Source organism: Salminus brasiliensis, chromosome 8, assembly GCF_030463535.1.
Source record: "Salminus brasiliensis chromosome 8, fSalBra1.hap2, whole genome shotgun sequence".
NCBI lineage: Eukaryota > Metazoa > Chordata > Actinopteri > Characiformes > Bryconidae > Salminus > Salminus brasiliensis.
Genome location: NC_132885.1, coordinates 5,931,152 through 5,955,065, shown reverse-complemented (window position 1 = coordinate 5,955,065; position 23,914 = coordinate 5,931,152). Strand labels below are relative to the sequence as shown.

Genomic DNA, 23,914 nt, shown 5'->3' with positions numbered 1-23,914 from the left:
GGACGCCACTCCACTGCTCACTCATGCTCACACTGCAATTACCGAACAGTCAATTAAACCCTGGTGTCAGGACACACCAGAGAGAGAGAGAGAGAGAGAGAGAGAGAGAGAGAGATAGAGATAGAGAGAGGAAGAGTAGGAACAGGGAGCACTGAACGAGTGAGGTCCACGCTGGCCATCTCATCTGGTGCAGCGAGAGGAAGCCGATGGCTCTAGTGAGTCAATCAAAAAGAGCTTAGCAGGGTCAGCCAGGCCTGCTGCTGTCCCCTCTAACCCTCCTCAGGGCAGAGCATGGCAAGAGTTGAGCACAAACCCTTCAAGAAGAAAATCACTTTGACCTTGCTCCCACCTGCCAGTAAACAGAAGCCCGCCCGGATCAAATTCCGAACAAGGTTTTTGGGGAAACAGAAAGTGTGCAGATTCAAACACACACACACACACACACACACACACACAGCTTGTCTAGTCCCTGTAGTACAGAAGTATGGCCAATAGAATAGGACTCTCTGGAGCAGATGAACAACCATGAACCTACTGGCACCATGCTGCCTAATACCAGGCATGGGCTAGAGGGTATAAAGCCCCCCAGAATTGAGCTGTGGAGCAGTGGAAGAACTGTGTTATCTGGAATGATGGATGGTGCCATCCGATAACCATCCAATGCTTTTGGGATGAGTTGGGGAGTTGTCGATGAGGGGGGTGGTGATCATCCAACATCCTGACCTCACTAACACTCTTGTTGCTGAATGCAATCAAATCCTCACATTAATGCTGTGTCAAAATCTAGTAGTAGATCTTTTTCCCAGGACAGTAGAGCCAGTCACTCTAAAAAAAGCTGGATAAACTCAGATTTATTCCTTTGATTTTAGAAGAAACAAGAAATGAGCAGGTGTCTCAATACTTTTGTCCATGTAGTGTAGCTTTTTGGGGGAATTTGTCCAATTTTCTCTAAAGTTTAGTCATTTCCATTTACCACCAACTAGCTAGGACTCCCCTATCATACGATTCTACCAGTGCTGGGAGGGTGAAAGTCAGAATGGGCTTCGTGTGAATCACTCAAAGCCCCACCACATCTTCAGAAACTGCCACTAATGAAGTGACATTGCACAGCTGCTGAACACGCTTGGAGGAGAACAATAAGCCAGTTCTGCTACATCAGTTACCGGCACCCATGCTGGATATGCCAGTGGCCAGTTAACTGGAAACATCTACACTGAAAAAGGGTCAGCAGTTGGACAGATAACATCAAGCGTTCATGGTAGCGACTGTGTGTGTGTGTGTGTGTGTGTGTGGCGCAGATCTAGAGCATGGCAATGTTAATTGTGCATCAAAACATGACTGTCAGTCTGTAACTGTACAGTAGCAGCAATGTGTAGCTATAATGCCAGGGTTTCCAATAAAGTGGCCAGGGAGTGTACAGTACCAGTTTTTTTTTTTTAGAAGCATTTACAACTGGAACTGCTTAATGTGATTCACTTTGAGTTTGTGGTGTTAAAATCTGACTGTGGTGCTCTGTGTGTGTGTGTGTGTGTGTTTGCAGGTCAGAGGTGCCATCGAGCGTGTAACGGCCGCTGCTGGGGCCCGAAGGAGAACCAGTGCCAGAGCTGTAAGTCTCAGCCTTCACTAGCTGCTCTCTTTATGTTCCTGTTCTCTTTCTGCAGCGGTGCAGAGTCTCGTAAACTCACCGAGCGGCTAAACGCCATCATCACCACCCATGTGCAGCATGGATCCCAGCTCTGATCCCAGTCATCAAATCAACAGAGAGAGAGAGAGAGAGAGAGAGAGAGAGAGAGAGAGAGAGAGTGAGAGAGAGAGATAGTTTATGTTACCCCCTCCTTCTCTCTCCCTTTCTTTTCATTCTGATTATTTTTATTCATCCTTCTCTCTCTCTCTCTCTCTCTCTCTCTCTCTCTCTCTCTCTCTCTCTTTTCTTTCTTATTATTTTTATTCAATCTCTCTCTTTCTCTCTCTCTCTCTCTCTCTTTTCTTTCTTATTATTTTTATTCATCCTTCTCTTTCTCTCTCTCTCTCTCTCTCTCTCTCTCTCTCTCTCTCCCTCTCTCTCTCTTTTCTTTCTTATTATTTTTATTCATCCTTCTCTCTCTCTGTCTCTCTCTCTCTCTCTCTCCCTCTCTCTCTCTCTCTCTCTCTCTCTCTCTCTCTCTCTTCCCCCCCCTCTCTCTCTCTCTCTCTCTTTTCTTTCTTATTATTTTTATTCAATCTCTCTCTCTCTCTCTCTCTCTATGTATATATATATATATATATATATATATATATATATATATTGCTCTGACTCTCTTCATCACCATGCTCTTTCTTGTACACAATATCTCTAACTCTTTTGTTTCACTATCTCTATTTCTTATTATTTTTTTCTGTCTCCGTCACCTCTGTCTCTGTCTCTCTCTCTCTCTCTCTCTCTCTCTCTCTCTCTCTCTCTCTCTCTCTCTCTGAACAAATTGAGGCATCAGCTTTTTTTCCAGTGCAGGTAGAATGGGCGGAAAGGCTGTTTGGCTCTTGGTTTGAATAACAGCCCCCTGCTATAAAAAAGGGTCCCGCTATGTTATTAGCATCCCACAGGAGAAGTGCAGCTACTTTCGTTCCATTAAAAGCCCACAGCAAAGGGCTATAGAAGCCACTCTCGCATACTCTTTGGATTCAGGAGCAAAATGCATGACACAGAAACATGATGAGAGCATACTTTGACAAACTCCTCCAGAAGCGAGAGTTTGACAAACTGGAACGTGTGGGTCAGGTACAAGAGAAAGCCCTTCATTTCCTCTTTCTCATAAACCCTCCCTAATTCATCACACTGTCCTGTCTGCTCTCCCTCTCTTTTACAGATCGTTTCACACTGTGCTTTCCTCCATCTGGAGATGTTCATTTCCTCTGTGTTCCCTTCAGTTCTGTCTTGGGTAGATCTGTGATGAGTCCATTACTGTAATTCTGTCAGTCACCACAGACAGCCCCCATATGAACATTTCCCTTTCGTTCATGTTAACATGGTAAATCATTATTGCCATTCATTTGTAACACCATGAACACATTTTCATAGTTTGGCCCTTGTAGTGCACGCTGATGCCTGACAGCTCGTATGCCGTATGCTTCTTTAATACAAAAAACACAAGGACTAGAGTTAAGCCTTTTGGAGATGACAGAATTACCCATGCCCATGTCCACAGATCTTTGACCAGTGCAGAATATAGTCTGACATGCTGCATAGTAGAACACTGCATCTCCACTGTTGTGGTTAACCTTTGAGAGTCTATGGAAGAGCTGAATCACATATATACATATACATAATAACAGGGCAGTGGTGGCTCAGCGGTTAGAGCACCGGGCTATCGATAACAGGGTTGTGGGTTCGATTCCCGGGCTTGGCAAGCTGCCACTGTTGGGCCCTTGAGCAAGGCCCTCTGCCCTCTCTGCTCCCCGGGCGCGTGTGTGTGTGTACTCACTGCCCCTAGTTCACTAGTGTGTGTTCACTACCACAGATGGGTTAAATGCGGCGGACCCATTTCGCTGTACAGTGACAAATACGTGCACCTTTACATAAATACATACTGTGGCAGTGAGGGGGTGGAAGAGAGACTACGCTACCCTACCCTACTCCACCCTACAGTGCCCTGATCCAGTTCACCTGTGGCCACTCAGTCTATCGAGCCCAGAGGGGAGGCAAACAAGGAGAGAGCAGGGTGGAGGGTAAGGGCCTCGCTGCCTACCAGATCACTGTGGCCACGCTCCTTTCTCCAGGAGCTCGCCACATAATATACACACTTTTAAATCCCTTTGTTTTTGGAGGAAAGAATGAAAGGGCAGGTGTTCCAATACTGCTTTTATAGTATATATGGTATATACAGTGTTTGTTATGTTGTAGTGCTGTTCAAATTCCCAATGAAATGAATTCCCATCTGGCATTACCTGGTTGTTTCCTGGTCAGTCCACTATAGAGTAAAAACCAAGACTCTGAACTGGACTGGGATTAAAATAGCTGATTGGTTAGAATGGTTAGACTGGTTAGAATATCCCTAGTCCTAGTCCAAGTTGTTAGTTAGGGTCCATAGTTTATTAGCTCAGTTTACATTTATATTTACATTGAAAGCGAGTTTAGGAGACTCTCTTCTCCAGAGCGACTTATGAAAGTGCTTTACTGGTCACTCAGAAAATACACTTAGCTAGTTTGCATCGGCCAGAATCCAAAAGATTCCTCTTATCTTAGATACTACTGAATACAGAAGTCAGTATGGAGACCATAATACTCTACACACTCTACACTCTGCACACTAAGTACTCTCGGAAGAAGAGGGTCTTCAGTCTGGGTTTGAAGACAGCGAGCGTTGGACTCTGCTGTTCGGACACCCAGGGGAAGCTCGTTCCACCACTTCGGTGCAGGACAGTAAAAAGTCTGGACGCTCGTCTTCCGTGGATCTTAAAGGATGGTGAGTCGAGCCGAGCCGTACTTGAAGCCGGAAGGTCTCTTGGTGCAGATCAGGTTTTGACCATTGGCATCAAGTACGGAGGGGCTGGCTGGTCCAGTCTTGGCTGAGAGACGTCTGCTGGTGGAAATCTCATCCCATGAGAGGATATTACTTCACCAAGAGAGCTAGTGTAGAGTGAGACAAGAAGAGGACCAAGCACTGAGCCTTGTGGAACGTCAGTGGAAAGACAACAAGGAGCGGATGTGTCCCCCTGCCATGTTATCTGGTATGAGCGCTCCTTCAGGTACGACACAAACCATCGTCATGCAGAGCCGCTAATTTCAGGGCTTGTGAGGACAGACAGGAGGATCTTGTAGCCCATTGTATTAAAAGCTGCGGTTGAGGAGAATCAGGACTGGTGACAATTTGTCAGGTATTGCTGCTTGGAGCTTCTCTGTAGCTGCAGGGAGAGCAGTTTCTGTAGAGTGTGCTGGTTTGAGGCTAGACTGGTTAGGGTCCTGTAGATTGTTCTGAGTGAGAAAGAGAGACAGTTGGTTATTTGTTATAATTCTAGGTTATAGGATCTTTGTGATGAAAGAGAGAAGACATATTGGTCTGTAGTTGCTTTTTTTTAAAGATATACATACAAGTACAAATACTTAATTACCTTACTTATGTAGAAATGTTGGTTATCTAAACTTTACTGGAGTAATTATTTATTTTTCAAACTTTTTACTTCTACTCGTCACATTTTCACCCAATTATCTGAACTTTCTACTCCCTACATTTTAAAAACAGTCTCGTAACTCCTATTTCATTAAAAAAAAAAACCTATCCAGATAAATCTCTCCATCCGGAAAGTGTGAGTCTGATCCTGATTGGATGAGAAGTATAAACACACACCATTCTGACTCCCTATTGGTCTGTAAGAGATCCATCACACCTGCACACGTCCCGTCCCTCTCCAGCGAGCTCACAGCAGACTGTGTCTGTAGTCTAGTATGAAGACTGTGTCCGTGGCAGAGACTCAAGAGACTGCAGTGAAACGTCCTGACTAAGCCCACATTTACATTCCAATAAAGCTTATTGATCACACGCCTCTGAAGTTTGACTTTCTGCAGCTTTACAAAACTTCTAGACAACGACTCCTCATATTTTCCTCCATGAAGCTCATGTTAATGCTCAGTAGAGCACAGAGACGCTCCTTTAATAGAGCTGATATTACTGAAATGCTTCATTTTCAGTGGGCAGATCTGCAGCTGAAACAGGAGCCTAGTGCAGCCCAACATTTTTAACATCAACATTTTAATAGAACATTCTCCTCATTATGACTTTTAGAGAAATGTGGCCCATGTGGCACGGCCTAAGCGTTTGGCCTTTGTTTTCCTTCCATTATTTTTACTTTTCTACTTTATGTAGTTTTGAAAACCTCAGTTGATACTTCAACTTCTATAGAAGTCTTTTTATACCCTAGTATCTCCACTTCTACCTGAGTAATGAATGGGAATATTTTTGACAGCTTTGAAGATAGGGTCTGGCAGTCTTGAAGGTGGATGGTACATGACCTGAAGACAAGAAGCTGTTTATGATGAAGGTGATGAAAAGATGGAGGTTTAAAGCAATTGTCTGGAATAGTGGGAATAGAACAGGGTCTGGCGGACAGGTGGTAGGGTTGGTAGATGTGAGAAGGTGTAGGAGGTCAGTTAACCACTAACATAATCACAGTTTGTGTATATAATCCAGTACCTGGTGTTGCTGTGAGGATTTGATTGCATTTAGCTGCAAAGATAAATACAAACAAACTATAAACGTTTATAGAGTCTGCAGTGTGCATACAGTCATACTGGTCTACCAGCAGTGGCAAAAATCCCAGTCTCTTCATTCTCATTCCCAGCTTAAATCAGATGTACTGGTCCTGGTGTTGAACAAATTGACTAGGAGCATTGACTATGCATTGACTACGAGCATTGAGGAGAAATCTGAAGGCTTGCTATTGTCCTTTTAGCTAGCTTGTAAATGTATTATTCCTGCATTAACCTGATGTTGTAAAACCCAGATACCCAGAATATACAGTACAGAATGCTTGGGTGCTTTTGCTCTGTACTATACGGTATGTTAATACACTGTAGGTCAGTGCTTTATCATCGCAATCGGTGGCCCATTTTCAAATAGCCATTCCTAATCTTACTGCATATCTGCTCTCGCTGTGCTCCACTTTGCTGTGATGCATGGCTGAATTTTGCAGTAGTGAATTAATATACACGCAATATTGCCTACAGTCCAACTGTATAATCAGAGCCTGTCCCGAGTCATAAAAACACAGTGGAATTATTAATAAATAAGTAAAGTTCTCAGTGTTTGACTGATCTCCCGGTGTTCGCTCTGTTCAAACACGCTCTGCGTGTTTTATCTGACTAGCGGTGGTTCTCCTCATGGTGGCTTTTCGTTGGAGAATATTTAATGGCGAGCAGATCAGTTAAAGTCGGCTCTCCTGACAAAGTCCTTTGTTTTGCGTGGCGTCTTGTCTGGTTTTTAATAAATGGGTCATCAAAGTACAGGGGGAAGGAGTGTCTGGTATAGTGCTGGTGGCGGTCTTTTCTGTTCTGGTCCAGTATTGATCTCAGATCCATCACACTTTTCTCTGTTGTTCTGCTGAGCATTCGATGCCTCGTGATAGATATTTTTCTGATTTGTAGAACAGTGAGGACTGCTGACATTGTTGTTGTGTGTTCACCTGAAATCATGAGCCACAAGGCTAATGTAGCTAAAAGGCAATGGAGGCATTTTTGTGTCATGTGGTGTCAGTGTGGTTGAAAAGGAGGTTCATCCAGGTAAAGGCATATATTATACTAGTTTACTGTTTTTCCTGTATCACCAACCACTGAGATAAATCCTACTAGCTGTTAAGAAATACCACATGGTGTTCACATGCAAGAGTTCACAAGATTCCAGAAGATCAGAAGATTCCTTATCTGTGTGCTCTGGAGCTGGCAGTGCACATTAACTGAGGTGGAAAAGCATCACGGCTGAAATGCTCAAGAACCCTTTTTTTCCACAGGTGTCCTCATTTGCATGTTTAAACACACACACACACACACACACACACACACACACACACACACACACACACCCTGTCGAACACTTGGACATGTATAGCAACATGCTCTGAAGCTTTGTGCCCCCTGATCTGTGGTTGGGATTACTCCTGCGTGAGCATATGCCAGTGGAAAACACAGACCTGAGCATCAGGAGGACCTGACCTGATCCCTGTGACCATGCAGTCAAAACAAGAAACCAACAACAATAACAAACTATTTGCACAAGAAAAAGTACTTGTTAGGACTTGTTATGCATTGGTATGATCTTTAAATCACTTTCCAGGGTGCCGCAGCTATCTAAGGCTGTAGGCCCTGTCATATTGAGATTGCCAGTCTGATCCCTGGTGAAGTGAAAGCTTTCTGGAGCATAATGTAACAGAATGGGCAGTTAGTGTTCTCCTCTAAGACAGACACATAGACAGTTGAATGGATGGACGGATAGATGGATAGCTAAATGGATGGGTGGATAAATAGATAGACAGACAGATAGACAGACAGTTAAATAGATGGATAGACAGACAGAGAGACAGATAGATGGATGGATGGATAGATAGATGGACATGTAGGTGGATAGATAGGTAGGTAGACAGACAGACAGACAGACAGGTAGGTTGGTAGGTCGGTAGATAGATATATAGATAGACAGATGAATGGATGGGCTGATAGATAGATAGCTAAACAGATGGGTGGATAGGTAGGTAGATAGATAGACAGACAGACAGACAGACAGATAGACAGACAGACAGACAGACAGATGAATAGATGGATAGACAGAAAGACAGACAGATAGACGGATGGATGGATAGATAGATAGATAGATAGATAGATAGATAGATAGATAGACGGACGGACGGACGGACGGACGGACAGATAGATAGACAGACAGACAGATGAATAGATAGATAGACAGACAGACGGACGGACGGACGGACGGACGGACGGACGGACGGACGGACAGATAGATAGATAGATGAATGGATGGCCTGATAGATTGACATGTAGGTGGATAGATAGGTAGGTAGACAGACAGACAGACAGACAGGTAGGTTGGTAGGTCGGTAGATAGATATATAGATAGACAGATGAATGGATGGGCGGATAGATAGATAGATAGATAGCTAAACAGATGGGTGGATAGGTAGGTAGATAGATAGATGGACATGGAGTGATAACACAACCTTAACTTTGGGTTGACTGAGACAGGCTGCTTTTCTTTCCCTCTCTTCCTCAGTGACGAAGACGGTGTGTGCTGAGCAGTGTGATGGCCGGTGTTTTGGCCCCTATGTGAGTGACTGCTGCCATCGTGAGTGTGCTGGAGGCTGCTCTGGGCCCAAAGACACAGACTGCTTTGTAAGTTCATTATATTCACATCTCACATGCACACACACACACACACACACACACACACACACACACACACTGCAAGTTCCTCTCAATCCTTTTACAGCAGTGCATATAAATGTCTTATTAGTGGAAATCTGCTGTTACAGCTATCAAGATCAACTTGTGTAATTACAGGTTGCTACAAGCTGCACTACTGTGATCCACCTGTGACAGTGAATACATCACAAGCAGCTATTATTAATATTACATGATTATTAATGTGTAATAAGTAAGGGTGTAACATTTTGTTGGTATGGTTTGGACCTCATGGGAAGGTATAATGGGGGAAAATATGGAAAACATTGGTCTGACCCTCATGCTCAGTGACTTTTATTACGGATATTAAGGATCACCAGTCAGTAACTACATCCAAAGCAGTTGTTTTAGTGGTGTAAAGAGACAGGAACCACATGTATTTTATTACATTTTTATTTATATATGTATTTATATCTTTTATTTGTATATTTTGTTTATGTTTATTTTTGTATGTACTTAAAAATGATGTATCTGCTGTTTTTTTTGTCCCAAAGTCACATTACTCCACCCCTCCACTGGCAATTTCTTTGCCCACTTAGCCCCTCATGAAAAAAGCACACCACTGCATATGTCCACGTTATTCCCATCATGCACAGACAGACACACACTCACACATACAGATCACAGTAGATTTCCAGCCTCCTCCTGCGAGAATACCAGAGAGCAGCACTGCTTATACCTGTCAGTTACTCCACACCCACACATACAGGCCTGTACAGACCTGCTTCCACTGCTGTTTTATCTTTGCCCTTTTGTGTGGATGTGATTTCTCTTTTCTTGTGTGTGTGTGTGTGTGTGTGTGTGTGTGTGTGTATGTATCACCCACGCTGTTTTCAGCTGACACGCCTGACAGCAGCACTCTCTGCACTAAACACGCTTTGTGTTGGACGTCCTGCTGAAATCTTACAGTGATCGGGGGAGAATACACATAAGCACACAACACACACACACACACACACATCACAGCACAGCACATTTTGAATTCATCATGGTTGTGACATCACTCTGAAACCTCCCATTTAGTCTATAGCAGTTTAGCTTCACCTGTTCTCACTGAAGCGATGTGGAGTGCTGTTCCTGCGGACAGACTGCAGCCAAATTATTTGGGGAATTTGGGGGGATTGGGAACCTGGGAAATAGTCTGTTCACTCTCAGTTTCACTTTGCAACTCCCAATTCAGCCAACAGCAGTTTAGCCCCGCCCATTCTCGCTGGAGTGATGTGGAATACAGCTGCTGCAGACAGACTGAAGCAGTTACTGGAGAAATTGGGAAATTGGAAAAACAGCCCATTTTTTAGATAACCGTGGTTGTGATATTATAACCATAAGCACCTAGACAACTCCCCATTCAGCCGACAGCAGTTTAGCCCCACCCATTCTCGCTGGAGAGATGTAGAGTTGAAGCAGGAAAAGTAACATTCAAATGATATGTTGTTCCATTTCCGACTCCCAAGAAGAAAATCGGCCATCTGAAAGGATCTGAAAAAAGCGGCTGAAGTTATCTTTTCCAACATCTCTGGGAATTTCAGTTCAAACTTCCTGTTTACCGTTCCTGTTTCTTTGTCTTGAAATTGGTCCAACCCACTGGGAATCAAAATTTGATTGAATGACTCCTTAATCACTTCCTGATAATATGGGTGGTTAATCTGAGGCTTTCCCTCCAGCTCCTGAAGGTTGATCTCCCTTGGTTGATTCATGTATAAGGCTTTCCATCCAGCTCCTGAAGGCCTAACCAATGGGAGATCTTTCTTGGTTGATTTATGTGTAAGGTTTTCCGTCCAGCTCCTGAAGGCCTAACCAATAGGAGATCTCTCTTGGTTGATTTATAGGCAAGGTTTTCCGTCCAGCTCCTGGAGGCCTAACCAATAGGAGATCCCTCCTGGTTGATTTATGCGTAAGGCTTTCCATCCAGCTCCTGAAGGCCTAACCAATAGGAGATCCCTCTTGGTTGATTTATGCAAAGGGTTTTCCCGCCAGCTCCTAAAGGCCTAACCAATAGGAGATCTTTCTTTGTTGATTTATGCATAAGGCTTTCCGTCCAGCTCCTGAAGGCCTAACCAATAGGAGATCTCTCTTGGTTGATTTATAGGCAAGGCTTTCTGCACAGCTCCTGAAGGTCTAACCAATAGGAGATCTCTCTTGGTTGATTTATGTGTAAGGTTTTCCGTCCAGCTCCTGAAGGCCTAACCAATAGGAGATCTCTCTTGGTTGATTTATAGGCAAGGTTTTCCGTCCAGCTCCTGGAGGCCTAACCAATAGGAGATCCCTCCTGGTTGATTTATGCGTAAGGCTTTCCATCCAGCTCCTGAAGGCCTAACCAATAGGAGATCCCTCTTGGTTGATTTATGCAAAGGGTTTTCCCGCCAGCTCCTAAAGGCCTAACCAATAGGAGATCTTTCTTTGTTGATTTATGCATAAGGCTTTCCGTCCAGCTCCTGAAGGCCTAACCAATAGGAGATCTCTCTTGGTTGATTATGCATAAGGCTTTTTTAGTACAGCTCCTGAAGGCCTAACCAATAGGAGATCTCTCTTGGTTGATTATGCGTAAGGCTTTCCGTCCAGCTCCTGAAGGCCTAACCAATAGGAGATCTCCCTTGGTTGATTCATGTATGAGGCTTTCCATACAGCTCCTAAAGGCCTAACCAATAGGAGATCTTTCTTGGTTGATTTATGCGTAAGGCTTTCCGTCCAGCTCCTGAAGGCCTAACCAATAGGAGATCTTTCTTGGTTGATTTATGCGTAAGGCTTTCCGTCCAGCTCCTGAAGGCCTAACCAATAGGAGATCTTTCTTGGTTGATTTATGCGTAAGGTTTTCCGTCCAGCTCCTGAAGGCCTAACCAATAGGAGATCTTTCTTGGTTGATTTATGCAAAGGGTTTTCCCACCAGCTCCTGAAGGCCTAACCAATAGGAGATCCCTCTTGGTTGATTTATGCGAAGGGTTTTCCCGCCAGCTCCTGAAGGCCTAACCAATAGGGAATCTTTCTTGGTTGATTTATGCATAAGGCTTTCCGTCCAGCTCCTAAAGGCCTAACCAATAGGAGATCTCTCTTGGTGGATTCATGCAAAAGGTTTTCTGCCAGATCCTGAAGGCTTAACCAATAGGAGATCTCTCTTGGTTGATTTATGCGTAAGGCTTTCCGTCCAGCTCCTGAAGGCCTAACCAATGGGAGATCTTTCTTGGTTGATTTATGCGTAAGGCTTTCCGTCCAGCTCCTGAAGGCCTAACCAATAGGAGATCTTTCTTGGTGGATTTATGCGTAAGGCTTTCCGTCCAGCTCCTAAAGGCCTAACCAATAGGAGATCTCCCTTGGTTGATTTATGCAAAGGGTTTTCCCACCAGCTCCTGAAGGCCTAACCAATAGGAGATCCCTCTTGGTTGATTTATGCAAAGGGTTTTCCCACCAGCTCCTGAAGGCCTAACCAATAGGAGATCCCTCTTGGTTGATTTATGCGTAAGGTTTTCCGTCCAGCTCCTGGAGGCCTAACCAATAGGAGATCCCTCTTGGTTGATTTATGCGTAAGGCTTTCCATCCAGCTCCTGAAGGCCTAACCAATAGGAGATCTCCCTTGGTTGATTCATGTATGAGGCTTTCCATACAGCTCCTAAAGGCCTAACCAATAGGAGATCTCTCTTGGTTGATTATGCGTAAGGCTTTTTTAGTACAGCTCCTGAAGGCCCAACCAATAGGAGATCTTTCTTTGTTGATTATGCGTAAGGCACTGAGAACTGGAGATTTCAGCTTAAACAACAGTTTGATCCATATTTTCTTAGACAGTCTTAGACTATTAGAACACAGCTTGTTTACATATCGGCTGTAAAGGTACTGTTTTTGGTTTACAAATACCAACAAATGTTTGGAGAACTTCAGAAGAAAGTAAATCAAGAAAAGAGATTGAATACAGGTCGCTTTAATGGCTTGCTGCAGCAGACTGAGTCTTTATGAAGCTTCTGTCTCCAAATCCCTCACTCCACTTTTGATTGGTTGTGCAGTTTCCCTTCTTTAATTACATCAGCTTAGCTCTGATCATTGAATCCGTACCTTTCGGTTGTCCCCTTTTAATGGGAAATTCACTTTTGCAGTTTGGCATCCACATGCGGATCAATGCTTTTGAATTTTTTTCACACTTCAGCAGTTCTCTGCCGGGGAAACTTGTAGCATTTATTTTGTCAGTTTTAGGGGGTTGCTTATTCCAGTGCCAAACTCATCAGTAGCATTTTGATGATAAGATAATTAGATGGATTATTTCTGTGTTCCGGTGGCGTAAGATTACAGATGTGCATGACATTACAGTGATATGCTATTGAAACAGAATCTAAGTACAAAAATAAATGGTGTACATGACATCCTGTGCAGAATTCACCTGTAGCAAACCTCACTATTAGCGCAAGGCCTTCAGGTCAAACACCTAAATATTAATGCTAATATCTTCCTTCGGTGGAATGGCTGAAAATATGGTAGAGCTAATCTCACTCTGGTGCATATTGCCATTTTAGGGGTATTCTAGATTAAACACAGACATTTGAAGCTCATAAAAGACATTCCCCATGTTTTATTTGAAGCTTCTAACGGTGATTTACATGTATTTTACAGCTCCCAAAGGCCTAACCAATGGGAGATCTTACTTGGTTAATTCATGAATAAGGCTTTCAGTTCAGCTTCTGAAGCCATAACCGATGCAAGATCTCACTTGGAGGATTGATGAGTAAGGCTTTTAGTATAGCTTCTGAAGGCCTAACCAACTAGAGGTCTTAATTGGTTGTTTCAGAGCTTCCAGTCCAGGCCAGGAAGCCCTGTCCAGTGGGAAATCTCACTTAGTTGACCCATGAGTAAGGTTTTTAGTCCAGTTCCTGAAGGCCTAGACAATGGGAGATCTCAATTGGTTGACCCATGAGTAAGGCTTTCAGTCCAGCTTCTAAAGGCCTATTCAGTACAACATCTTATTTGTGACAACATCTATCCATCATGGGGAAAACAATTCTGATTGGACAGTTTTTTGATTGGACAAGATTTTTTTTTCCAGTCAGACTTTACCAATGAAATAAGAGATTTACAGCAACACAGAGGACAAATAAGAAAGCGTAATCACAAGAATCTAGATGTTTTTATTAATTAAAAATGAATTACAATATTCATATATATATATATATATATATATATATATATATATATATAAAATTTTTATTTATTTATTTATTTTAATTCTCAGACATTGTGAGGCCTTTTCTAAATTCCTAAAAGATCCTTACGGTTCCCCAAATCTGTTTGTGTACAGCACAGATCAAGATGCAATGTTCAATTCTGCATTTTTAATTGTACATTTTATATTTATATGTTTTTTGTTTTTTGTTTTTTTTTCAACAGTCAGTAATATGTTTATTAACACAGAACAAAAGCCTTTGTTTGCATCAATAAGGTCCAACTAACTGATTGCTAATGAGCTGAGCTCCTGCTGATTCCCCTGCAGAGTTTTATTGCAGCTCTAATCAGATCCACCTGATTCCCCTATTCAGATGCTCCTGAAGGCTGAATTAGGAGTTTGTAAATAATTAAAAACTCAGAGTGAGAAACTGTTACAGATGTTGAGGCATTTCTTAAAGAATATGCTAGAGTAAGACTGCAGCCTTTGGGTAATAGAGTCCTAACTGGTCTTTATTTACTTCCAGTCCAAAAATGCTTGATTGTTCAATTCACACTGTGTATCAATAGGTTTGATTATGCATGTTTGATAGTATAAACATGCATAATGCATAATATAGAAGTGGTGGATCGAGATTCCCCTGAGTGTCCGAACAGCCGAGTCGCTCCCTGTCTTCAAATGCAGACTGAAGAACCTCCTCTTCTGAGAATACTTGGAAGAATAGAGTACTATGGTCACCTTATTGTCTTGAGTCTAAAGCTTAGAGGTATCTTTCAACTATTAGTCTATTCTAACTAGTTAAGGTTTTCTTGGGTAAATAGCAAAGCACATTGTAAGTCGCTCTGGAGAAGAGTGTCTGCTAAATGCCACAAATGTAAATGTAAACCCTATCACGTCCAAGACAGGTCTGAGACAGTAGGAAAAAACACCCCAGATCTAATAATACAGTATTAATTGGGACTTGGAACATCAGTACAAAAATATATTTCAACCTAATGATGAATTACAGAACACTGTTTTAAAAAAATACATATTTAGAGCATGTTAAATATTAAATAAATGTATTTATTTTGAGGTCACAAAGGTCACAGTACTGTTAAATTACTTGAGTAAATAAGCTACACTAGTTAAATTGAGCATGACTGTAAGCAGGGCCAGAAAACAGGGGTTAAAACAGTCCTACATTTTGGTTCGGCAGTTTCAGAAACCAGCTAACGTGCTATTAAAACTGCTAAAAACCCTAAAACATATAACTACCATCTAATCCCACCTCCTGACTGACTGTGTCCCGTGCCGTCTCTCTCTTGTGTTGCATTTTTTTAATCCACAGAATATCTCCTGTTTTAAACCCACAAGAAGCAGCACATGCTCCATGTTGGCTCAGACAGAGAAGAGACAGTACAGAGCATGTCACAGGTCACACAGCCAGCGCAGCAGTGCTATTGGTCGGGGACGTGAATTTGCGTGCTAAAGTTCACCAAAGTTGAACCCGACACGAACATTTGCAGTCATGTAGGCGAAATTGGCCTGTCACAGCAAATCTCATTGAAATGCATGGAATTTCCCACGCGACAAAAACCCCAGTGTGTCCGGAGGTTTAGTCAGATCCAACAAATAAAACATGTGAACCCAAGTGAGCAAGATAAAGACGAACTCCCTCTAAAGCCAGGGTTGCTCTCGTCATGCCACTGTGTTCTCCTTCCACTTCTGTTGACCACATCAACTACAAGTCCCATAATTCCCTGTCTGATGACATCACCATCAGAGCACCTACCTCAGCCAATCAAGGACAGCTCTCCCATTCAAATTCTGCTGAATAGTAATCACACCCACCTGTTTCTCATCAACCCCTTTGCAGTTCAAAGTACTGCCAGCCCTTGACCAAGCAGTAGCTCTTGCTGTAGCTCTTGCTGTTTGCTGCAGTGTGTTTTGATCCCAGCTCTGGTTTCCTGTGCTCTGCCTGGTTCTTTATCTCTATGCTTTTGACTCTTGGATTGTTTATGGTGTCTGATTTAGTCTTGCCTATGTCTGCTCTGTTAGCTATTGGCTATTTGCGCTGTAGTTCATACTGTACTACTAACTCTGAAGTATTCTTTAATAAGTTTTACGTCCGGGAGCGTCTGGTTTGTCGCCCCGCCGCAATTTTCACCCTGATTTAGCCCCGATTATCAGTCTGGCTGAGCCTGTGCTGGTTGGCTCTAGTCATAAGTCGAAGTCGACAATTAAAGAGAACATGGAGTAGCATGTGAGGGGCACAGACTCCAATTTTAGGCCTCCTGATTGACTCTGGATGTGAAGTTTACAGGTCAGAGACTCAATATAAACAGGTATTGTGAATAATCAATGAAAACTGAGCACATATAGTGCAGTTTTTAGTTCCACCTTAAATAATGCAGCAGTTGCAAACCTGATACTGCAGCAACATTTAAGGTGGAATGAAAATCTGTACATGCAGCCAACATCTGCCTTGTATGTAGGGTAGCCTCCAGTATGTGCTGTGCCGCTCGCCTTCAACCCCCTCTGCAGCCTGTACAGACCATGCTGACTCCGTCTTCCCTCGTACGACCTCACCTAAAGACGATTCCTTTTGTTTTGGGTCCGCACAGATGGTGGAGATCTGCATCTCCTAGATAACATGAGGAATACGTGTTTGGTTCAGGCCAATAACAAGTCTCCAAGTCCTAAAAATCAGCTAAATTCATTGGGGAGGTGTGAGATACCCACTTTTTATAATCTGCTATGACTTTAAAAGTCCTGTGGTGAACCAGAGGCTTAAGCTGGAGGAAGAAACCTTGGGAGGAGCCAAGAGAACCACTTTTAAATGACTAATGAATGTTCTAAAGCTTCCTTAACACAGGACAAGCCCAATGTTCTGCACAGATGTGCTGATATAAGCATTGACACGCTTAGCAGTAGTAATAGTACACATAGCTTTATGGTGAAAGGGTGAGGGTGAAGAGCTCACACGTCTGATACACAGCAGTCAGAGAACAGGCTTCAATTCTTCACCTTTGTAAGCCAACTTCCCACGGTCCCAAAAGCCTTTTAAGACTTTAATGGACTACACCACTGGTGCAATAAACTGAAGATCTGCTCTGTGCTCTCTGAGGTTAGCTGTGATTGAGTGGCTGTAATGTAGCTGCTACTGTTGCTCGCTTACAAGCTTAGCTTAGCTCAGCTGAAGCTGTTTAGCCTGTCAGTCAGATGTTTATTCCAATAACTACTGCGGGTCTGTCCTGTCTGAGTGTTTGATAATAGCACTTGCTGAGATAAACATGAGGTTAAATGGTGTTTATATGAGCATCCTGTAAGGGCTTATCCAGCTTCACAGCAGTAGCTACGAAAGAATACATTTGTGGGTGGAGCCTGGGCAGGCCATTGATTTTACAAGGTATTGTTTGTTTATAATGTTGTTTATGTTTTTTTTTTCTGTTCTTTGTGTGTGTGTGTGTGTGTGTGTGTGTGTGTGTGTGTGTGTGTGTGTGTAGGCGTGCACTAACTTTAATGACAGTGGGGCGTGTGTGACCCAGTGTCCACAGCCGTTCGTCTACAACCCTACCACCTTCCAGCTGGAGCACAACCCACGAGCCAAATACACTTATGGAGCGTTCTGCGTCAAGAAATGTCCACGTAAGAAATAAACACACACACACACACACTTATAAATATATTCCCCTTCCCAGTTTCTTCTATTTTTGCATATTATCACTGCCTTTTAAAAACCTTGACTTTTATTATTATTATTATTATTATTATTATTATTATATTTTATTTGTTTAATTTAATGTAATTACATTTATTTAATTGTTTTTCTTATTGTTAGTTTGAATTATTTAGTAAAAAAGTCTAGACTAATCTCTCCTGAACCATAATTGTTTATTTATTTATTTGTTTGTTTATGTATTTGTTTGTTTGTTTAGTAAAACAAATGTCTAAATTATCCCCCAAGACTTTTGAGATACTACTCTAGACTGAGTGGACGACATGAGTCCTGTTACACACACACACACTCACATTCATACACTTTGTTATTCAAAATGCTTCACACACATACAGTACACCCTCCCTCACACAAACCTACACACACACACACACTCATGTATTCACTTACATGTGCACAGACAAACACACAAGCACAGAGACGTTGAATCTTCTGAATAAACCCGAACACACACACACACACACAGAGCGACATCCATCTCCAAACATTACACAGAGGAACAGATTTGGCTCCTCTCCAAACACACTTTGTGGCTGGATGTGGGGACGGGTGTGTTTTCTGAGCACACTCGGGGAATACCTGCGCTTTTAAAGATTCGGTTTCTCACAGTCTGAGAGCTCAAAGGTGTCAGGTAGACATTTTTGGTGTGTGTGTGTGTGTGTGTGTGTGTGTGTGTGTGTGTGTGTGTGTGTGAGGAATAAAAAAGAATAAAAAGCTTTAGTAAGGCTTTGGAGACGCATCTGACAGGGTTATGATGGCACTTATCATGAGAGCTGTTTAAATATAAGCTGATGTGAAGATACAGCTGTTAACCCACAGTTAACCTTCAGCTTCACTAAGCCTGGTATTTCAGGACAAAAGTATTGGGACACCTGCACATTCATTGTTTCTTCTGAAATCAAGAGTATTGAAAATACTTTGTCAATACTGGAGTAACTGACTCTTTTGGAGGAGCATTGCTGTGAGGATTTGATTGCATTCAGTGACGAGAGCAACAATATTAAGTGAGATCTGGATGTCGGAGTTCCCAACTCCCCAACTCAAACAGTATTAGATGGAGCGCCACCAACCATCATTCCAGAGGACACAGTTCTTCCACTGCTCCACAGCTCAATGCTGGGGGAGCTTCATACCCCTCTAGCCCACGCCTGACATTAGCCATGGTGCTAACAGGGTCATCTTCTCCAGAATGTCCTATACTATTGGCAGCACTTCTCTGCAGGGACTAGACAAGCTGAATGTGTGGATTTGTGTGTGACCAATGGGTGCAACTTAAAGTAATTGAATGACAAACATTAGAAGGGGTGTCCACACACATTTGGGAATTTTGTGTATGTGTATAGATGGATGTTGCTCTTTGTTTAAAGAGTGTGACTGTATATGGTCTATATAACCATTCAGATGGTCTCTCTCTCTCTCTCTCTCTCTCTCTCTCTCTCTCTAATGCTGGCACTCCTGATGGATGCCATGCTATACACAGTCGCTGCTGCCAGAGATAGGATCACTCCATCACAGTACACACACAGACGTATGCACATAATAATATACTCACACAAGCACACACATTCCCATACACAAACACTTTCACTTACACACACACACCACATCCTTCAGGAACAGGACTGAAAGACATAGTGTGGTTCACCACTACTGTTAATGGATCAGCCTGACAGTACATGTGTCATTTCTGCTATTATGGAATAGCTGTGTGTGTGTGTGTGTGTGTGTGTTGTAACTTTTGCCCCTGCTTTTTTTTCTGGCAGATAACTTTGTGGTGGACCACAGCTCATGTGTGCGAGCATGTCCCAGCAATAAGATGGAAGTGGAGGAGAACAAGATAAAGATGTGTATCCCCTGCACTGATATTTGCCCTAAAGGTAGACACACACACACACACATACACACACTGCGGTATATACTAGATTCATTCTAATAGCCTCAAATATGTCCCAGAAGTGCAGGCTAGCACACACGCAGCACATTTTAATAACCTCATTCATGTCCATTCAGATACCTGCAGTATACGACACATTCAGTCAGTGGCCATTTTATCAGAAACACCCACCTAAGCCTATCTGTAGCCCAGTGTAACAGCCCCACTCTACCTCATTAATTGCTGGTCATTTTCTGACAGCAGGGCTGCTGTCTACCAGACAGGATTTGGGTGGTGGATCAGTCTCAGAACATCAGTGACCATGGCAGGGTAGTGAGTAGATCAGGTGGTGGTCAGGTCATTATCGCTGCTAGGTTGAAAGTGGTCCACCATTTACATTTATGGCATTTAACTGACACCCCAGATGACATGCCCATGTGGGGCCTGTATGGGTAGCCCAACTGGGAACCAGGACGTTTTGTCCATGGGTTCTATTTTTGCCCTACATCGGGATGTAATGTAATTTGGACCAGGAGGGGGTAAGCATGGGCCCCATCTGGGTTGTACACTGGCACATGGGGCCTAGATGGGATCCATATGAGATTAAGGCAGGCTGTAATGATTTGGGAAGCCCAACTGGGTCCCAGTGACAACACATGTACAAACCCACTCAGAGCCCACAAAGCCCACCTGGAACCCAACATAGTCACCCAGACCAAGAATCAAACCACATGCTGCAGTCCCTGGCAAAACCCTTAAATATCAAGCCAAAAGTGGTTCTGTGGTCACAAACTGACCACTGATAAAGGTCTAGAGCAGTGGTTTCAAACCTTGTTGCTTGAGGAATGGACGACGTCCCTGTCTGGCACGTTTTCGTGACCACCCTGCTGCCAACACACCTAATCCAGGTTATTCAGCCAGTAAACAATTAGCTGATGTTGGCCTACAAAGCCAAGAATGGACCAGCACTCTTTTCTTGATGGCAATAGTATCGGAAAAAGCCGATCTGCACCAAGAGCCCTTCAAGGTACGGCTCGGCTTGACCCGCCATCCTTTAAGATCCACGGAAGACAAGCATCCAGGCTTTTTTCTGTCCTGCACCGAAGTGGTGAAACGAGTCGCTCGCTGTCTTAAAACACAGACTGAAGACCCTCCTCTTCTGGGAATGCTTGGGTGAAGAGTAGAGTATTATGGTCTCCGTATTGATTTGTGTTTAGTCATATCTAAGCTTAGAAGTATCTTTGAATTCTAGTCTATTCAAACTAGCTGAGGTTTTTCTCGAGTAAACAGTGAAGCACTTTTGTAAGTCGCTCTGGAGAAGAGCGTCTGCTAAATGCCGTAAATGTAAACAAGCCTAAATTGAGTCCTTACCCTCCCAGTATCTGGTGCATTGCTAGTGATTGGGAGATCTACTAATGGGTGGGTTAATTGGCAGTATCATTCCATTCATACATGAACTAAAACCAGCCCAAAGCTCAGTGGTTCCATAACATACAAGAATAAAAATAAATAATTCCATTTTGTCATGCTACAGCACAATCCCTGTGGAATGAAATGCTCAGCAGGCTAATTCTGATAGGTTATCGGCTGGCCATGTAGTGTTTCCATTATAAAAAAAATGAAAAAAATAAAGATTTTAAGAACCATAGGTTTAATCCTGCAGTATTACAGCTTTTAACTTTCTCCATCTCGTTCCTCTAAAGGCTTTCTTACCCTCAGTTGCCCTGAAGGCTCTCACTGTTTGCCCTACTTTGTGAACTTTGTGTCCTGAGACTTTTTTCTTTTTTTTCTTTTTGGCTTGCTTCCTCAGCATGTGATGGCATCGGCACGGCGAGTCTGCAGACAGCTCAGACCGTGGACTCCAGCAACATTGACAAGTTTATCAACTGCACCAAGATCAATGGCAACCTAGTGTTCCTCATCACGGGAATCAAAGGGTGAGGGCTTTTCTCTAACAGCCAGAGAGGGGAGCACAGCTTAAGCCCATTACACTGTTCACAAACACCATCATCCTGAGTCTCAGCACAGTTTAGAGAGAGAATGCTCCTGGCTCTAGGAATAGAGTGGCATTAGATAAAGAGTAAATGCACTCCTGCACTCCTTTCACAGGTTTGGACTAATCTCCCAGCATTGTAGATAAACTGAATGAACCCTCTATGCTTTGAGCTGTTTCTACTTACATTCCCTTTATTTATTTCTCTATGTAGCTCATTATAACCAGTGCGATCAATTCTGTAGGAAGTTCAGGATCTGAGCTTCCACATGACACAGTCCTCTTTATAGGCATTGGGATATTGAGTTTGATCCCTGGTGATGCAACAGCCATCCATGTCTGGGATTCCCAGATAGCACAACTGGCCTTGCTCATGCTCTGTATGGGTACGATGGTTCTATTTCTATATCACTCAGCACGTTGTTAGCCAGTGTAGACGTCTATTAGCTGACTAATTGGCAGTTAATGTTCTCCTCCAAGCGTGTTGAGCTCTGAAGATTTTGCAGTAGCTGTACGAAGAGATGCAGTGGACTCAAGGGAAGCAAATGCTAGCCATCATCCTCTTAGCACCAGTAGCGTCACATGTGGTGGGGTTGATCTGGCTAATATAAGAAAAACTGAAGACTCAAACTTGAAAAAGTTAATTAAATGGATGTTTAAGAGAACGCCTTAGTGGCAGCACAGGTAGTGTGTGACGTACGGCCTGAGGTTGTGGGTTTAATCCCTGCCCCAGTCACTCAACTGTCCTCCCACCTCCCTAAAAATCCATGATGGGTGAATTGGCTGTGCTAAATTGCCCCAAAATGTCTGTCTGTGTACCCTGCAATGGACTGGCACCCTTCCCAGGCCCAGTCCTTGTGCCCAGTGATTCTGGCTAGACTCTGGAACTACCGCAACCCCGGCCTGGAAGCAGGGATATGATGGATGTTTAAGATTTAGCAACCCTTTAGCACCCTCACACAGCAGTGCAGAGGAATTCAACCTGAGAACACACAGATTTACACGCTAATAAGTAATTAAGGCAGTGAGACCAGTGGGCAGCCACCTTAGCAGCTGGAGAGCAATTGGGGGTTGGGTATCTTAGTCAAGGTCACCTTAGCCATGGATGCCGGTCCTGGGGATTGAACCAGTGACCTGTGAACCAGTCATAAGCACACTTTTCTAACCTTTATTTATTATAGACAGCATGTATAAACTATTTACAGTCATATGCAAGAGACTTGGATACCCCGGTAAACTGACACATTATGTTGATTTTATTATTTTTATTATTATTAATATTATTATTATTATTATTATTACACTTAGATTATCAACAAAATATGCAATCTGACATGCAAGTCTCTACACCAACTGCAGTGACCGCTCTCAAAGTGAACTCCAGGAACCTCCAGGGGCCCATGATGTATCCCCAGGGGGTCTGTGATTATTTAAAAATTTGCCAGTGAGCCAAAAGTAACATCATATGAGATCCTACCACAGCATCACTCCTCTCCCCACCCTGCTCTACACAGCTCTGCTACTGAGCTGATCTGTGTGTGTTTGGGTTAAATGCATGTATATGGGCTGAATTCTGGGCTGAGGGGTGAAGTCTTCATCCCGGGGGTGGAGTTAAAAGTCCACTGATGTAGCTGCTGCACACTCCAAGCTCCAGAGCTCTGCTGGCATGTTATCAGCAGCTGCTGACCCAGAGGTGCAGCAAGAGCTTTTAAACTCCTCACACCGCGCTGTTGACTTAATCTGCTGCTCACACACACACACACACACACACACACACACACACACACACACACACACACACACTCTCTCTCAAGACTCTCTCAGGACTGTCTATCTCTCTCTCTCTCTCTCTCTCTCTCTCTCTCTTTTACCTCTGTATCCTTTATTTTCTGTTTGGGTGATCTTTGACCTCTCTCTGTTCCCGAAGGGCTCGGCCTGCAGTTTTGTACAGTTTGACCCGGTTTGCTGAGTGTGTGTAAGTGTGTAGCTGAGTTTTGTGTATCAGTGGTAAATGTGGAGTTCTGAATGCAGCTTCTGTCCAGTAGCAGTTTGCGGTCTTTTGGGTTCTGTCTCCAGGCCAGGTGAAGGGCAGTGATGCTACTTGGTTCAGGAGGAGATCTCACATTTTTAATGATATTTTAAAGATTAAATATCAGTAAGCATACCCATTGGTCTGGACCATATCAGTTGGCCCACTCATACTTGAGGAGCAGGCAAGGCCTGAAGTTTAGAGAAGTGGGTTTGGGACCAGA

The 23,914-nt window shown here is 43.3% G+C and overlaps 1 protein-coding gene across 3 annotated transcripts in view; it reads left to right on the top strand.

The window, feature by feature from the left end:
* LOC140560842 (receptor tyrosine-protein kinase erbB-4-like) overlaps positions 1-23,914 on the top strand; it is a 504,706-nt gene that overhangs the window by 350,756 nt on the left and 130,036 nt on the right. For all 3 annotated transcript variants that reach the window (XM_072685446.1, XM_072685445.1, XM_072685443.1), the window contains exons 5-9: positions 1,541-1,606; positions 8,748-8,866; positions 17,564-17,705; positions 19,560-19,673; positions 21,480-21,606. In XM_072685446.1, the coding sequence (XP_072541547.1) occupies positions 1,541-1,606; positions 8,748-8,866; positions 17,564-17,705; positions 19,560-19,673; positions 21,480-21,606 (568 nt within the window). The remainder of the gene's footprint in view (positions 1-1,540; positions 1,607-8,747; positions 8,867-17,563; positions 17,706-19,559; positions 19,674-21,479; positions 21,607-23,914) is intronic.